This window comes from Chrysemys picta, chromosome 24 (assembly GCF_011386835.1).
Source record: "Chrysemys picta bellii isolate R12L10 chromosome 24, ASM1138683v2, whole genome shotgun sequence".
Taxonomy (NCBI): domain Eukaryota; kingdom Metazoa; phylum Chordata; order Testudines; family Emydidae; genus Chrysemys; species Chrysemys picta.
In genome coordinates, this window is record NC_088814.1 from 7,582,308 (window position 1) to 7,600,822 (window position 18,515).

The window sequence follows — 18,515 nt, forward strand, 5'->3', positions numbered from 1 at the left end:
ACTGCTGCCCAGCACAGCGAGGCCCTGATCTCAGCTGGGATCCCTAAATGCAGCTGTCAGAGAAATAATATTTTTGAGTCGTGTGTGCAGCCCAAAAACACAGCGGGTATTCAGTGGGCACCTCAGTGCCAACGAATGCTCATCCTGGTGCGGCAGAGAACGTTGTCTCAGCTCCACAGCTGGCTGCCAGCCACAGGCCCCTGCCCGGCTATGTTTCATGCACCTCCCTCCCTGTTTCTATTTATTGGACATCTCTTCTAATATTTATTGCTGAGAGATAATCCTCTTTCATTCCACAAAGGGGATGATCATCCATCCCTTTTCCCCCAGCTCCCAGCCAGCAACAGCCGTATCAGCTCATCCGAAGTGCCCTCTTTCTCTTCACACACCTGCCCGCCCACTAACTTCCCGTCTGTCTGTCTGAGCTTTTATCACGACCCCAGTCCCTGCAGCGTCCCCAGCACCTCCCAGATCCAGCAGCCCGGCCCACTCGGAGAAAACAGGGGGTTAGCGCCTCTGGGAGCTCAAAGGTGTTAATTGTTAAATCGAACCTTAGCCGCTAGGGCAGAGAGGGGTTTAAAACTCATCTTGGCTGGTCATGGTGAAGCCCAAGAGCTTGTCCACACTGGAGAAAGGGGTGGCTTGCTAATATGCATTCGCCAACACCTCTTAAAATCCTAGTCTAGGTCTACACTAGCAGAGTCTGGGACTCCCGGTGTACGCTCCCAGCAAAGCACTCCTGGTGTGGATGCAGCTATAGTGGCACTGTCTACACGACAGAGCCTACGCCGGCATAGCCCCCTAGCCCACGCTGATGGGAGGAGTTCTTCCGTTCACCTCTCTGAACTGCGGAGAGCACTCTGTGTTTTGTCTACACTAGGGCTTTGTGCCAGCACGGCGGTACCGGTCAGGGATCACACCTCTTCCCACCTCTGAGCGACACAGCTATGCCGGCAGAAGCCTGGAGTGTAGACAGGGCCCTAGTGCACAGTGAAGGCAGCTGTAGTTTGAACAGGTGTTAGCTGGTCTGGGTCAGTGGTTCTCACTGTCTTCCGTGGGGTTTGATCCCAGCACCAGCCAACCCCCCCCACCCCCAGCCCTGTGGCTGTCACATGGGCAGAGCCCACAGCCCACCTTGGCAGGAGCATGGCCAGGAAGGGAGGGGTCATCGGAGCTGCGGGGACAAGGAAATTCTCCTGGGGCATGTGAGGAGAGCTGGGGATTAGAGAGGTAAACACACACACACCCGCCACTGATGGGATTATCTGCCACCAAATCCAGTACAGACAGAGGGGACAGCGACAACCAGCAAGGAAACACACACATGCTTTCATATATACTCCACAGCTACACTCAAAACCACATACAGGCCTGCATAGTACACACACACACACACACACACACACACACACACGTGTGCCTTCATATATACTACACACACAACTGCACACACAACCACATAAAGGCCTGCATATTACACTCACATACACACCTTCATATATACTACACAGCTACACACACAGGCCTGCGTATAACAAACAGACACACACACACAGAGCCCACATATATACCACACAGCTGCACACATGGCCGCCTATATATACACACAGATACACACACACGCACCTGCATATGTACTACACAACTACACACATGCACACACACAGGCCCACATCTATACTACACACACAGACCTATCTATATACCACACACACACCCCTGCATATGTATCGTCATCTCCCTGTTACACATGGTGAAACTGAGGCACAGAGTGGGGGAGGGACTGTCCCAGGTCACAGAGCTAGCGTGTACCTAGATTTGTGAGCCAATAGGCAACACACGTGCCAGGGGGAGCACACCCCAAACACACTAGCAGTCACACCCCTGCACACCTATCCTCCCCACCTCCCAGAGCAGACCCAAGCCCACGGCACCCGAGAGGCCTGGGACGGAGGGAGCAGGTGATGGGAAGTTTTGGCTCAGACAGGCCAGAACACCGGGCCCTGAGCTGTCACTGGGGTGTCACCAAGCCCCCCCATTCCCTGAAAGAGAGCCCAGCCCCCACCCCAAGGAGAATCCAGCCGGCTGTTGGCCCCTCCCCTGGGTTTATCCAGAGGCCCCTGCAGCCGGGGAAGGCAGGAGAGGCCGGCGCCAGGGCCAAACTTGGTCCAGCTCTATTAAGCCACTGAGCACATTTGAGCTGACAGCTGCTTATTAAATTCTTCCAGTTCCCTGCCCAAGGCGTCCCCACACAAATTCCCTGCTGGCCTTCTCGTGGAACGCTCCCCGGCTGGGGGCAGACCGGGGTCGGGAGGAGGACCAGAGAAGGGTAGGCACATGGAGATTTATAATGAGGTGCAGCAGCACATTTTTCTCAGGCACCCGAGGAGGGGTTATAAACAGGGGGTGCCATGCATATGCCCCATGTACCCAGGGGTGGTATAAAGAGGGGGTGCAGTGCAGCAGCCCCATATACCCCAGGGTGGTATAAAGAAGGGATGCAGTGCTCATATACCTGAAGGGTGGTATAAAGAGGAGGTACAATGCATAAACCCCTGTGACAGCCTGCACCCCATGTTCACCCCTTTCATAGGACTATGATAAATGTTGTACAAAGCATTTGAAAACTCATAATCCGCTGAACATTATTGTTCTGGTAAAATGTGCGTATCAACACAGCAGGCAAAGTTATAAGATTCTACTGTATAACATTACTCTGACGTGCTCCAAGTTAAAGAAATGCAGACCCAGACCAGTTTTTCAGAGACAAAGGCACATTGGCCCCCCACTATTACCTACTCAAGCAGCCATTCTCCAGCGGGGGTGCGGGAGGGGGGAAGAGGTAAACAAGAAATTCACATTCAATCATAGGGACGGTTCAAACGTCACGTCCACAACAGACTGCATGTCACCGTGACTCAGCCAGGATGTTTCTAGCACATGAAATTGAATTATAGAAAAGAGAGGAAAACACCTGACTTCACTCTTCTTCTTACCATCTCTCTGCTGATGCCATCAAGGACTATGCTAGGCAGAGTCCCACCAGCGCCTACTGCTGTAAGCGTTGGGTGAGAAAAACCCTTTTGCTTTTAAGCTCATTTCACTTGCTAAGCTGAGACGTTAGATGGCATTGTTCCCTTTTTATTTTGCTTTGTAACCGATTCTGACTTTTAAGCCTCATGACTTGCAATCACTTAAAATCTGTCTTTCTACAGCTAATCGATTCGTTTCACTGTTTTATCGAAACCAGCGTCTTTGGGGGACGATAACAAGAAGTGGGCATATCGCTTTCCTTTGACGAAACGACGGACTTTGTGTGAGTTTGTTCTGCACAGCGAGCGGACCGGGCAGTGGAGAACGCACATTTCTCGGGGCAAGTCTGGGGCTGGGAAGCTGCTGGTGTTCTGCAGTGTAATGCATGAGTGGCTGGCTAATAGCACTCTGTACTGGTTAGCAGGGAGCGCGTCACACGCTGGAGGCTGTGTGGTCACGGGCCAGGAGTGGCTGCTCACCAAACAGTTCGGAGAACCACTATTCGGCAGCCCAGATCGCACCCTGGGGAACGTCACACCCCCGTATACCCGAGCGGGGGCCCTACCTGCCGGGGCAGGGGAGGCTCCTGGTAACTGGGTAGGATCTTGAGAACCACGCTGCCGGTGGCGTTCTTCAGCATCTCCTGCAGCACCTTGGGGTCGTTGCCCACCTCCTTGCCGTTCACCTCCTTGATGACGTCGCCCACGTGCAGCAGGCCCTGCTGGTCGATCATGCCGCCGTGCAGGATGCGGGCGACCACCAGCTCGCCCCGCTCCACCCGGAAGGTCACGCCCTGCGGGCGGAAGGGGGGCACGCACCTCAGAGCCTGGCCCTGCGATGGCCAGGCCCCCGGAGAATCATGGGGAGCCCTGGAGCCTCAGCTGGGCCCATCGCTGCACCCCATTGCCCCATGGCCTCCCCGCGACACCCAGCCCAGCCCCCCAGCCAGCTGTGTCCGACGGGAGGGTGTGAAAGAGGGTGAGGGGAAGAGGGGAGTGAGGAAGAGGGAGGGGAGGAGGAGAAAACAGAAGAAGAGAGAGGGAGGGGAAGAGAGGGCTGAGCTAGACGGGGAGGGAGGGGGAGTGGGGTTGATGAGTGGAGGATAAGCCCATTCATCTGTTACCCCATAGCCAGACAAGGCTGGGGGCAGAAGGGGGCTGGCCCCCCAGGCCCTGGGGTAGGCAACGACTCTGTGTGACGGTGGAGACTCTGGGAAGGGACCTTCCATCCCCACACACCCCTATCCTCACATCTCCTCCCCTCAGACTTAGCCCCCCCACACACCTCCTCCCCTCACACACACACACCCACATGCCCCATCCCCACATCTCCTCCCCTCACACTCGCACATCCCATCCCCACACACCCCTATCCTCACATCTCCTCCCCTCAGACTCAGCCCCCCCCCCACACCTCCTCCCCTCACACTCACACACCCCATCCCCACACACCCCTATCCTCACATCTCCTCCTCTCAGACTCAGCCCCCCCCACACCTCCTCCCCTCACACTCACACACCCCATCCCCACACACCCCTATCCTCACATCTCCTCCTCTCAGACTCAGCCCCCCCCCACACCTCCTCCCCTCACACTCACACACTCACACACCCCATCCCCACACACCCCTATCCTCACATCTCCTCCCCTCACACTCACACACTCACACACCCCATCCCCACACACCCCTATCCTCACATCTCCTCCCCTCAGACTCAACCCCCCCACACCTCCTCCCCTCACACTCACACCCACATGCCCCATCCCCACATCTCCTCCCCTCACACTCGCACACCCCATCCCCACACACCCCTATCCTCACACCTCCTCCCCTCAGACTCAACCCCCCACACATCCTCCCCACACATCTCCTCCCCTCACACTCACACACCCACATGCCCCATCCCCACATCTCCTCCCCTCACACTCACACACCCTTACACCCCATCCCCACACACCCCATGCTCCCACATATCCCATTCCCCCACCTGCACATCTCCTCCCCTCACACACACAGCCCCCCAACACCTCTGTCCCCACACAATCCCTCTCCCCATACACACCCCCATCCTCGCACACCTCCTCCCCAACACTCCCATCTCTACACCCCCCCCCCGTTTCCCATACACAAACACACCCCTTCTTCCACACACACAAACACACCCATCCCCGCAGCCTCCTCCCCCACACACACCCTCCTCTTCCCCTCCCTGCGGCGATGCTGAGCTCCGGCGCCTTGCCAAGCGTGGGACAGACCGATTAATAGAGCGGCACTGATGCCCTGCTGGGGGGGGGAGGGAGGCCTGGATGGCAGCCGGCGCTGTGGGGGAAGGGGCTGCGGCTTGACCCCGGAGGGGCCTTCCCAGCCTGCTGTGCAGACAGAGCTGGGGGGAAGGGGGCCAGGCCTGCACTGAGCAGCCTGTGTTACTAGAGAGCTGGTAATGATCAGAACCATCCTTCCCGTGGGACGTTCACGCCCCTGCCAGGCTCCCCGTGGGCACCCGGCTGGCTGACAGGAGCCCCACCCCAGCCACCCCCCCCAGGCTCACCAGGTGCTCTGCGGCCGTCTTGCGGATCCCCACCATGCGCACGGCATCCGGCGGCACCGGCTGGTTGTTGAACATGGGATCCAGGAGGGGGCTGGGTGGGGGCGTCTCGTAGCTCTTGGAGGCCACCGAGTCGTGGGTTTCCAGGAGAGACTGAGACCCCAGCGTGAGGGGGGAAAAGGGAGGGATGTTAGCAGGGGAGGAGGGGCTTTGTCCACTGCACGCAGAGCGCAGACAGGAAACAGACTGGATCTCCCCCGGATCCCAGCCCACGCGGCATGGACCAGATCCCAGCCTGTGTGGCACAGACCAGATCCCAGCCAGCTCCAAGCCTGCATGGCACAGACGAGATCCCAGCCTGCATGGCACAGACGAGATCCCAGCCTGCATGGCACAGATGAGATCCCAGCCAGATCCCAGCCTGTGTGGCACAGACCAGATCCCAGCCGGATCCAAGCCTGTGTGGCACAGACCAGATCCCAGCCAGATCCCAGCCTGTGTGGCACAGACCAGAACTCAGCCAGATCCAAGCCTGTGTGGCAGAGACCAGATCCCAGCCAGATCCCAGCCTGCATGTACAGACCAGATCCCAGCCGGATCCAAGCCTGTGTGGCTCAGACCAGATCCCAGCCAATACAGCACACGAGTCTAGATCATGACCAGATCCCAGGCCGCATGGCACAGGCCAGATCCGTACCAGATCTCAGTCAAACTCTAGCTAATGAGGCCAAAACCAGCTCCCTGCCAGATCCCATATCCACCCTGTGGCTGCTTTGCTCCCACTGTCTGTGCTGTTCGCACCCCACCTTCTCTGTGTATCCAACTGCGACCTAGTGTCTAAAGCCCAGACCGGGAGCTCCCAAGGGCAGGGGCGGGGGCTGGTTCTGGGGAGCTATTTGCCCAATTGGCCCCTGATCCCAGGAGCAGGTCCCGTCACGCTACCACCTTCCAGAGGATAAAGCATTGAAAGCAACATCGTCTGGACTATGGCATGACCCAAATCCCAGCTAGAGCCCTCCCACCCCGTACACAGCCAGAGGGGCGTGACCCTGACCAGCCTCCCACCCCCCAGATCCCAGCCGGACCCCCGCCACACACACGCAGCCAGAGGGGCGTGACCCTGGCCAGCATCCCCTCCGCCCTGCAGATCCCAGCCGGACCCCCTGCCACACACACGCAGCCAGAGGGGTGTTACCCTGGCCAGCATCCCCTCCGCCCTGCAGATCCCAGCTGGACCCCCTGCCACACACACGCAGCCAGAGGGGTGTGACCCTGGCCAGCATCCCCTCCGCCCTGCAGATCCCAGCCGGACCCCCTGCCACACACGCGCAGCCAGAGGGGTGTTACCCTGGCCAGCATCCCCTCCGCCCTGCAGATCCCAGCCGGACCCCCTGCCACACACACGCAGCCAGAGGGGTGTGACCCTGGCCAGCATCCCCTCCGCCCTGCAGATCCCAGCTGGACCCCCTGCCACACACGCGCAGCCAGAGGGGCATGACCCTGGCCAGCCCCCTCGCACCCCAGATCCCAGCCAGACCCCCCACCCCACGCACGCAGCCAGAGGGGAATGCTCAGCCCCCCCCAGCGCCCCGCGGCGGCACCTGGAAGTGAGGCTCCTGCAGGATGCCTGCTAGCTCGGCGGCCGCGCTGTTGCTCCCGGCGACGTGGGCGATGTCCTGCAGGATCTCCTGCACCAGCTCCACGTTATTGTCCCTCACGGCCTCCAGCTTGGTCTCCTCCAGGCGCTCGTGAGCCTGCAGCGGGGGATGAGAGAGCACAAACAAACCCCCATTAACCTCGTCCGCCTGGAGCCCCCGGCTGGCAAGCCCCAGACGCCGAGCCCTGCGCGGAAAGGAAGAGACGGGGGAGTTTGTGAGGCCGAACCAGGCCCCCCGCCCCGCCCTGTGACACAGATGTCCGATCACATGGTGCTTAATACCCCAGCATCTGCTCCCAGGCAACAACAGGATGGCGGGGGGCAAGGGGCCCGTCCAGCTGCGCGGTAGGTGCCCGTCTGCGAGGCCAGCCCCACCCAGCCCAGCAAAATGCAAAGGGGGGGGCGGGAATCCGCAGAGACTCGGCCACGCGGCCACACCAGCTGTCACAGCAGCTGATCAGGTCTCCTGGTATCTTGCATGCACCCCCCCCCCCCCTGTATTCCTTGTTCGCCCTATAGTGCTGGGTATGCACACACACACACACACACACACACAGAGTGCTGGTATGCACGCACACACACACAGTGCTGGTATGCACGCACACACACACACACAGAGTGCTGGTATGCACACACACACAGAGTGCTGGTATGCACACACACACACACACACACAGAGTGCTGGTATGCATGCACACACACACGCACACAGAGTGCTGGTATGCACGCACACACACACAGTGCTGGTATGCACACACACACACACACACAGAGTGCTGGTATGCACGCACACACACACAGAGTGCTGGTATGCACACACACACACACACACACACAGAGTGCTGGTATGCACACACACACAGAGTGCTGGTATGCACACACACAAACACACACACACAGAGTGCTGGTATGCGCGCGCGCACACACACACACACAGTGCTGGTATGCACACACACACACACACAGAGTGCTGGTATGCACACACACACACACACACAGAGTGCTGGTATGCACACACACACACACACACACACAGAGTGCTGGTATGCACACACACACACACACACAGAGTGCTGGTATGCGCGCGCACACACACACACACACACACACAGAGTGCTGGTATGCATGCACACACACACAGTGCTGGTATGCACACACACACACACACACACACACACAGAGTGCTGGTATGCACACACACACACACACACAGAGTGCTGGCATGCACACACACACACACAGAGTGCTGGCATGCACACACACACACACAGAGTACTGGTATGCATGCACACACACACAGTGCTGGTATGCATGCACACACACACAGAGTGCTGGTATGCACACACACACACACACAGAGTGCTGGTATGCACACACACACACACACACACACACAGAGTGCTGGTATGCATGCACACACACACACACACACACAGAGTGCTGGTATGCATGCACACACAGTGCTGGTATGCACACACACACACACACGCACACAGAGTGCTGGTATGCACACACACACACACACACACAGTGCTGGTATGCACACACACACACACGCACACAGAGTGCTGGTATGCACGCACACACACACACACAGAGTGCTGGTATGCGCGCGCACACACACACACACACACACACACAGAGTGCTGGTATGCATGCACACACACACAGTGCTGGTATGCACACACACACACACACACACAGAGTGCTGGTATGCACGCACACACAGAGTGCTGGTATGCACACACACACACACACAGAGTGCTGGTATGCACACACACACACACACACACAGAGTGCTGGTATGCATGCACACACACACAGTGCTGGTATGCACGCACACACACACACAGAGTGCTGGTATGCATGCACACACACACACACACAGAGTGCTGGTATGCATGCACACACACACAGTGCTGGTATGCACACACACACAGAGTGCTGGTATGCACACACACACACACACACACACACAGAGTGCTGGTATGCATGCACACACACACAGTGCTGGTATGCATGCACACACACACACACACACACAGAGTGCTGGTATGCACGCACACACACACACACACAGAGTGCTGGTATGCACACACACACACACACACACACAGAGTGCTGGTATGCATGCACACACACACAGTGCTGGTATGCATGCACACACACACACACACAGAGTGCTGGTATGCATGCACACACACACAGTGCTGGTATGCACACACACACACACACACACACAGAGTGCTGGTATACACGCACACACAGAGTGCTGGTATGCACACACACACACACACAGAGTGCTGGTATGCATGCACACACACACACACAGAGTGCTGGTATGCATGCACACACACACACACACACACACACACACAGTGCTGGTATGCATGCACACACACACACACACAGTGCTGGTATGCATGCACACACACACACACACAGAGTGCTGGTATGCACACACACACACACACACACACACACACAGAGTGCTGGTATGCATGCACACACACAGAGTGCTGGTATGCATGCACACACACACACACACACAGTGCTGGTATGCACGCACACACACACACACACACACACAGTGCTGGTATGCACGCACACACACACAGTGCTGGTATGCACACACACACACACACACACACAGAATGCTGGTATGCACGCACACACACAGTGCTGGTATGCACACACACACACACACACACACACACACACAGAGTGCTGGTATGCACACACACACACAGAGTGCTGGTATGCACACACACACACACACTCAAGCCAGCATCCAGACAGGCACACACGGGCAAATACACACACACACACACACACACAGAGTGCCGATATGCATGCACACACACACACACACACAAGCCAGCATCCAGGCAGGCACATGCGGACACACACACACACACTCAAGCCAGCATCCAGGCAGGCACACGCGGACACACACACACAGAGTGCGGGTATGCACACACACACACACACAAGCCAGCATCCAGGCAGGCACACACACCTCCTCCAGACACTAGCCGTCCGGGAGAGGCAGGGGGTGGTCTGGGCAGAGGAATGGTGAATGAAGAGTTCGGGGGGGGGGGACGGTTTCTAGGGAGCAGAAATCTCCCTCTCCTGAGTGCCCCAAGCCCCCTGGGCGTGTGCCTCCGGCACTGCATCGCCAGCCCCCTGCCAAGCTCGGCACCCAGCCCCCAGCGGGACCCTGGCAGCCCAAGCCCGGGAGCAGCCTGGCAATCCAGCCCATCTTTAGCCTGCTTGAATTGGTGCCTGTCCTCTCCCGCTCTGCCGGTGCCAGTGACGGGGGCTGGCAGGGTGGGAGGTTGCTGCCTGGGCACCCAGGGGAGCGATGCACAGACGGGTACTAAAAATAATATTGTCACACACAGACTCACACCCACACACTGGAGCCAGCACACAGGCGCGTGCACAAACACACAGGCTGGAGCCAGCATACAGGCGGGCACCCATGTGCATACACACGTACACACACACACACAGGAGCCAACGTACAGGCAGGCATGAGCGCACACCCACCCACCCATGTAACTAGCATGCACCAAAGCGTAACCAGTCGGCACACACACACACACACCCCTACTCCCAGAGTCTCCCACCCACCTTCTCCCAGTTACACACACGTCACCCCCACCCAATCAACTCGTACGCTGACACGCCACACGTGCGCACACGCCTTGCACACGCACCCACGCTCATGACCCCCGGTTCCAGACCTGTGCACTTTGAGATTGGGCAAGGGACCTGGGGGAGCCCAGCTGCAGCCCAAGGACACAGAGGTGGTGACCCTCTATACCAGTGCGGGGGCAGTAAAACTAGAGCTGGGGCCAGGCCAGACATCAGCTGCTCCCACATTCCCAGCCACACCCAGAAGAGCCTGCCCTGGTAGCAGCTACCCCAGCCCAGCCACGGAAATGGGGGTGCCAGGCAGGGAACACCAGGGATGACTTTGTACCAGAGACGCCTGCGGCAGGAAGATGGGGACAGGGGATGCTGCACTCGATCCGGAAAAGCAGGTTCAAACTCAGCCGCTGCCCCTTCCCCGGCCACCCCATGCGACTGTACCTTAGCCAAGGATCTTACTATTGGACTCTCCATGATGCCGCGGAGGAAGATGAGATCCAGGTCGGCCGCCCCGGTGGAGTTGGGCAGGTCGCTTAGGTTGTCCAGCACCTGCTGCATGGCTGGGGGAAGAAAGGGGGGGTGGGGGAGAAGAGGGCAGGGTGAAAGCAAGAGAATCCCAGCGCAAGGAAGAGGGGCAGAGACGGAGGGAGGAGGAGAAGAAAAAGAAAAAGCCACATGGGCGGACGTCAAGCACGGCTACAAGGCAACGCAGATGCAATCGAGGCCTTTGCCGCCAGCCGGCGTGCCCGGCCTCGGGGCGGTAACCAGCGCTCAAACGGACGGGTGACCTATGCTGCCCCTGACCCGATCCCATCACATAAACCCCCCAGGGTCTGATCTTCCCCCGGCCCACAGATTCCCTCCCTGAGGACGAGATTACGGATGGATCCTCCCCTACCCCTGCCTCTGCCAGGGCATAGAGTTGACCCAGACCCTACCAGCAGGATTCACCCACCCACAGCCTGGCACACTCCCTCCCAAGCTGCGACCATCTTTAGAGAAGAATCAGCCACGTAGCTGCCCGGAATGAGCTGCTCGGGGCGCTGGCAAACGGATGAGGGATGGGGAGGTCTCAGTGACAGCCCCCGCCCCCCCCCCCATCCCCCCAGGGTCCCTGTCCTTCTGAGACACCCTCGGGCCAATGAGGAGTATGTCGTTTCAGGCCAGAAAGGATCATTAGGTCATCTTGTCTGAGCTCCTGTAAACTCCAGGCCATTGTCACCCAGAAAGATGCCCTGAGCCCAATGACTTTAGTTCCACTTTAGCCAGCGCTCGGCAGACTAAACTGTTGTGAGCCCCAGGCAGAGAACAGGAGACCCTGTGGGGCCACCAGAGTCCGAGCCCCCTGCAACCACAGGGAATTGACTAGGTGAGAGACGTCCAGATGAACCTAGCAAGCGACCCACGCCCCGAGCTGAAGGCAAAAAACTCCAAGGTCCCAGCCAATCAGCCCAGGGGGAAAATTCCTTCCTGACCCCAAACCTGGCAATCAGCGTGACCCCGAGATCAGTCAGAGTAAAGTCATCCTGCTTGGGGACCCCTGGGAGAAAGGCCACTCCCTAACCCCCTAAAACGGGGCCGATTTGAGTCTGGCTATTAGCCACTTCATCACCACTGCCCCCTGCCCTGCCCTGCCCCCTCTCTGTAGGCAAATGGCTGATCACCCAGGCAGCCATGAGATCCCCCACTCTCCCACCACCACCCCGACTGGTAACAGGCGACGGCAGGAAAAGGTGCATTTTCCCCTTAAAGAAACAAACAACCGAGAATTTCCCAGCACCACCCAGGAGGGCAGGAGATGGATGTGGCTGTAGAAATGGGCTAGGGTGGAGACTCCGGATGGGGAGGGCGAGCAAGCCGCAGGTTCTGCCATATGCAACTCAGCTGGCCTCCTGCCCTGTCCCACGTGCCCGGCTCGCTCCCGGGTTGCTGAGAAGTGACCCTAATCGAGGAACAGATGCCGCCACGCCCAGGATCCTGTCCCTTTAAGGCTATCGGCACTGGCTCCAGGGCTCCAGGGGCAGGTGGGAAAAGAGAGTTGGTCTCAGATTGGAGCAGAAAGGAGGCAGGTCCAGACTGCACAGTTTGGACTGGACCCCATAGTTCAGATCTGGGGGGTTCGAGTGAGGCCCATCTCCACCAATGGGGGAGCAAAGTGAGGGGAAGGATGGCCCAGTGGTTAAGGCGCTGGCTCTGACACAAACTCCTTGCGTGACCTTGGGAAGGTCACCTAGGGTGTGTCTAAAGGGCAATCTCCAAGCCGAACAGCCCCTTACCCTGGCCCCCGCGAGCCCGGGTCAGCTGGCACGAGCCAGCCACAGCGTCTAATGACAACATAGATGTCCCCTCGGTCTGTCTGGGCCTCGGTTCTCCATCCGTGACCCGGGGATCACGGCACTGCACTGCCCTGGCTCACAGGGATGTGAGGAGGGTAAATATACTGAAGATTGGGAGGAGCCTGGATGCCAGGGACAGGGTAATGTAGGAAGCTGCGCCGCCCCTGATGGATCAGGGCAGGACACCCCCTTGACTCCAAGCACACATCACCCACCCTCCCGGGGTGAGCTCCCCGCCCCAAGCAATAGCCCCGCTGCGGGAGGAGCAGCCCCAACAATCCACCTGGACTCTGCCCAGCAACGATCTCCTTCGGGGGAGTTAAATATTAAACACACTGGAATATTTATAGCAACTTTTTTGTGAAGGGCGGGGGGGGCGGAAATCAGTGGCTCAGGAGGTTTGGGGAAAAGAAATATGAGGCTTGGGCAGAACCTAGGAGGGGTACAAGTGAGCGGGTGGGGTGAGGGGCAATCCTGGATTTGGGGGGATCCCATTAGGGGTTGGGGGAGTTCTGAGGAGACAGCCCAGATTTGGTAGATCCCTTTATGGGGTGAGGTGGGGAATCCAGGGTTCAGGCGGATCCCCCTCAGGAGTTGGAGTGGGGGGTGTTATGGGAGAAACCCTGGATTTGGGGCACCGGTAGGACCGCAGCCTGGACCAGCCGGCTCACTGGAAAACGCCTCGCAATGCACCTCGACTGCTCAGGAACGGATCCCCCTCCCCCCCCAAAACACAAACAAGCCACCGAGGCAGCAAGTGACGAGCATCTGTCCCTGAATGCCCCATCCACCAAGCTCATTAATAAGTGAAACGATGCGGAGATTTGGCTCCGGGCCACTAAGCGCAGCAGTCGAGCGTGGTTGGGGGGCGGGGGTGAGCAGCCAGGCTGGAGTCTGTTTACTGCTCCGTACTGCCCGCGTTCCAGGGGGTGGCGCTCAGCGGATCAGACCCTTCTCCTGGACTCCTGCTGCGGTAATGTGAATAAAAATAATGTTTTTAGAGGCGGGGGGGAGGGGGAGATAAACACATCTGTGTGCAAGCCAATGGGGTGGGGGAACACACGCAGCATTAGGGATGGACAGTACAGATCTGTGAGTCGGCACATGTGCGAACGCACACGCATGCACCAAGTGCCTTGGAGCAGGTAGTGACTTTGTTCTGGGTTCGTACAGCACCTCGCACAACAGGGTGCTAGTGCACGACAGGGCCTCAAGGTGCCAATGGGCAGATGTAGGCGTGCGAATGCACACACATGTAGCTGCACGTGCGAATGTGTTTTTGAGTCTGGGCAGGGATGTGCCTAAGCCAGCGCCCCGGTATCTGCGTGCAGGTGTCTGAACATACAGGTCGAGTCGTGCACTAGCTCCGTCTCCACATGTGTACGTGGGTGGTAAGTGCAAGTGGGTGACAACATGTGTGCTACAGAGCCCGGGTAGAAATGTAGGCACGGGTGCAGGCAAATGTGTGCCCCGCATAGAATATCAGGATTGGAAGGGACCTCAGGAGATCATCTAGTCCAACCCCCTGCTCAAAGCAGGACCAATCCCCAGACAGATTTTTGCCCCAGATCCCTAAATTGCCCCCTCAAGGATTGAACTCACAACCCTGGGTTTAGAAGGCCAATGCTCAAACCACTGAGCTATCCCTCCCGCCCCCGTGCCAAACTCTCTGGAGCCGGACTTCCACACAAGGGAAGAGCAGAGACGTTTCAACGAACACAGGCTGAGAAGCAAGACCCCGCGGCTCAGCACAATGGCGTTTTGACAGTCCTGCCATTAAACGGTTAACCCAGAGGCAGTTCTGAAACAAGCAGCAGCTCTAATCTGCAGGGGTCACCAGCCGGCTAAGGGGTCACATCCTCCCAGCCGTCAGTCCCCATTGCATCTCTGGCCTGGGGAGCACAGGAGCTGCAGGCTTCCAGAGACCGAACTGAGGCCAGCGTGCAGCCGTCGCAGTAACGACATGGCTTGTGCGTGTCAACACGGCGCTGCTCGTGTCGGCGGCACGCCTCCTCACCAGGAGCGCTTGCTTCGATTGTACTGTCCGCGGGGGGCATGGTGGGACGGCTCCCGAAAGCCAGTGACAGTCCTGACGTAAGCAATGCAGCGGCACTCCAAAAAGCCAACACAATCAGGAAAGGGATAGATAACGAAAGAGAAAATATCACAACGCAGCATCTACACGGACACTGCATCGACCTAGAGTCTACCCCACTCGCGGAGGTGGAGTTAGTAAGTCGGCGCAGCGAGGCGGTTACAGCATGAAATTGACACGTTGCCATTTCCACGGTAGCTGCCTTGTGTCGATCTAACTCCGTAGCGTAGACCAGCAATTCTCAGCTGGGGGTCCAGGGCCCCTGTGGGGCCGCGAGCAGGTTTCAGGGGGTGCGCCAAAATAAGCCAGAGAGCAGGGCTGGCGTTGGACTCACTGGGGTCCAGGGCAAAAAACCAAAGCCCTGCCACTCAGGCAGGACCGGCTCCAGGCACCAGCCCACCAAGCAGGTGCTTGGGGCGGCACCTGGAGGGGGGCGGCGCTCCGGCCGGTCGGGGAGAGCGGGGCCCCGGCTGGGCTCACCGCCCTCCCCTGCCGCGCTCCCCACCGGGGGAGCCGGGGGCGGCGAGAGGCTTTTTCGCCTGGGGCGGCAAAAAAGCCAGAGCTGGCCCTGCTCTCAGGACTGAAGCCAAAGCCCAATCCACTTAGCTTCGCGGGGGGCCCTGTGGAGTGGGGCCCTCGGAAATTGTCCTGCTTGCTACCCCCAATGCTGTGGGATTTTTATAGCATGTGGGGTGGGGGAGGCCTCAGAAAGAAAAAGGTTGAGAACCCCTGGTGTAGCCCCAACCAACGTCTCTCACCAAAAGCTCTTAAGCAAAGGACGCAGTCGTGGGGTAATGGAAAGGGGTAAATAGCGGCGTTCCCCAAGGATCTGCACGGGGACCAGTGCTGCTCACCCCATGCAGAAACAATCTGGAAAAGGGGGTGAGCAGCGAGATGGCAAAATTTGCACACGACACAGAATGACTCAAGATAGCCGAGTCCAAAGCAGACGGCGAAGAGTTACAAAGAGACCCCACTGAACTGGGTGACTGGGCAACAAACTGGCAGATGAAATTCAGTGTTGAGAACTGCGAAGTCATGCACATTGTATGGAGAGTTGGGATTACGTTTCCCAAAAGGACGGGGTCTATATTAGCTGTTACCCCTCCAGAAAAAGATCTTGGTGTCACCGTGGTTAGTTCTCGGAAAACACCTGCTCAATGCGCAGCGGCAGTCAAAAAAAGCCAACACAATGTTGGGAACCATTAGGAAAGGGACACATAATAAAAGAGTTGGAATTGGAAAAAGTGCAGAGAAGGGCGATGAAAATGATTAGGGGGCTGGAACAGCTTCCATATGAGGCGCGATTAAAAAGACCAGAGCTGTTCATCTTAGAAAAGAGACGACTAAGGGGGGATACAATACAGGTCTATAAAATCATGACTGGTAGGGAGAAAGTGAATAAGGAAATGTTATTTACCCCTTCACATACCACAGGAACTTGGGGTCGCCTGATGAAATGAATATGCGGCAGGTTTAAAACAAACAAAGGGAAGTATTTCTTCACACAGCGCACAATCAACCCGTGGAACTCCTTGCCAGGGGATGTTGTGAAGGCCAAAAGTATAACCGCGTTAAGAAAATAATTAGATGAGCTCATGGAGGATAGATCCATCAATGGCTATTAGCCAAGATGGTCCAGGACGCAACCCATGCTCTGGGTGTCCCTAAATCTCCCACTGCCAGAATCTGGGATTGTTCGACGGGGGATGGATTTCTTGAAATTGCCCTGTTCTGTTCACTCCCTCTGAAGCATCTGCCTTCGGCCGCTGTCAGAGACCGGATACAGGGCTTGATGGACCCTGGGTCTGACCCAGTGTGACGGTTCTTATGTACTCTGCCATTGCAATCCTGGGCTCCCCAGTACACACAGCTCTGCTGATGTCCCTCAGACCTGAGCCATCTATGGACCTCAGGGTTCCTTGATGATTATCTGCAGCATCTCCTGCTATTCCACCACTATCCCTGAAAGAAAGAAAGCCCCTTGTGTCCACCCGTGCGGTGGGTGTCAAGACTACCCAGGCGCCAGGCTTTCAGCACCAGACACCTTGATGCGTTGATCCTTGGTGGATTCCAAGCCCAGAGGGTGAAAGGCCAAGGAGAGAAACAACCCTCGGCACCCTCCTCTCTGAGGCTGTTGTAGGTACCAGTCTCCAGTCGGGGATGCCAACCCCCCTCTGTCACCACCTCAGGGACCCGCTGAGGCAGTTGCTCCCAGCACTGCATCTGCCCATTTATAAACCACTGTCTAAACACAAGGGAAATTATTCATTTCCAGCCTGCCCCCCAGAGAAACCCCTTTAGTCCAGTGCATTTCAGTGGAGATTTCAGTGGAGATAAGAGACGTGGATCCAATTTTCCTTCCCCCAAATGCCCGTATTAATAACTACAGGCCAACTCCTGCCCTCGGGGATACCCCACTAGAGTCAATGGGGGCTCCCTAGAGTGCACAGAGCCACCCACGGGGCGAGCGATGCCCTGGTCAGCAAAGTAAAGGGCCCCTTCTGGCACCCAGCTCTTGCACTATATATACCGAACCCCCTCCCCAATACAGACCCTGGGGTGAGCCAAGGGCACAGGGAGACCCCAAAACCCTGGTCCCAGTCCCCAAAGCCCCAGTTAGCAACAATGCCTTAATGTGCCAATACAGAGGTGGGGGGAGCTGAACTGACGTGTCCCACCCCCCCAGAGATCAGCTATTGCGTAGCAGGGGGAGGGAATATCCCCGCCCCATTCATCTCTTTGGAAGGGATGGGAAAAGCATGATGGACGGGGACCAACCCCCCCAGAGACCCACCCCCTCCCTGCCCCCCGAATTCCAAGCAGAGCTGCCATCTGGGCAAAGCTCCCAGCCTGCAGCAACCCACCTGCCCTGTGCCCATTCCTGGTGGGCAGAACCTAGATTTCCACCCCTAGGGGAAAGGGGCAGTGGGGAAATGGGGGGGCAGTGGTTCTCCTGGGGGCAGGGTTGACTCGTGCACAGCCCCTGCCCCCCACTCATCTCGGTGCCCCTTTTCCTTCCTTTGCTGGGGGATTAGCTGCTCCGTCGCTGGCCTCCTGTCTTCAGCCCTCCCCCCCGCCAGCATCTCCGACATCTCACGTCGCAGCTCAGCTCGGACCACAGCCCCGGAGGCAGCAGGGAAGGCGGGCGGGGGGAGCCAATCCCCCTCATGATGCCAGAAGCAGCCTCC

General features: G+C 57.8%; 1 protein-coding gene across 6 annotated transcripts in view; it reads right to left on the bottom strand.

Moving 5' to 3' along the window:
- MPP2 (MAGUK p55 scaffold protein 2) overlaps positions 1-18,515 on the bottom strand; it is a 43,568-nt gene that overhangs the window by 11,879 nt on the left and 13,174 nt on the right. For 3 of the 6 annotated variants that reach the window (XM_005301944.4, XM_065577362.1, XM_005301942.5), the window contains 4 exons: positions 11,335-11,453; positions 7,181-7,333; positions 5,583-5,732; positions 3,599-3,826 (listed from right to left, as the gene is read on the bottom strand). In XM_005301944.4, the coding sequence (XP_005302001.2) occupies positions 3,599-3,826; positions 5,583-5,732; positions 7,181-7,333; positions 11,335-11,453 (650 nt within the window). Of the gene's footprint in view, positions 1-3,598; positions 3,827-5,582; positions 5,733-7,180; positions 7,334-7,518; positions 7,650-11,334; positions 11,454-18,515 lie in introns of those variants that run through there. The other 3 variants (XM_042844491.2, XM_005301943.5, XM_024100764.3) reach the window with 2 other exon arrangements.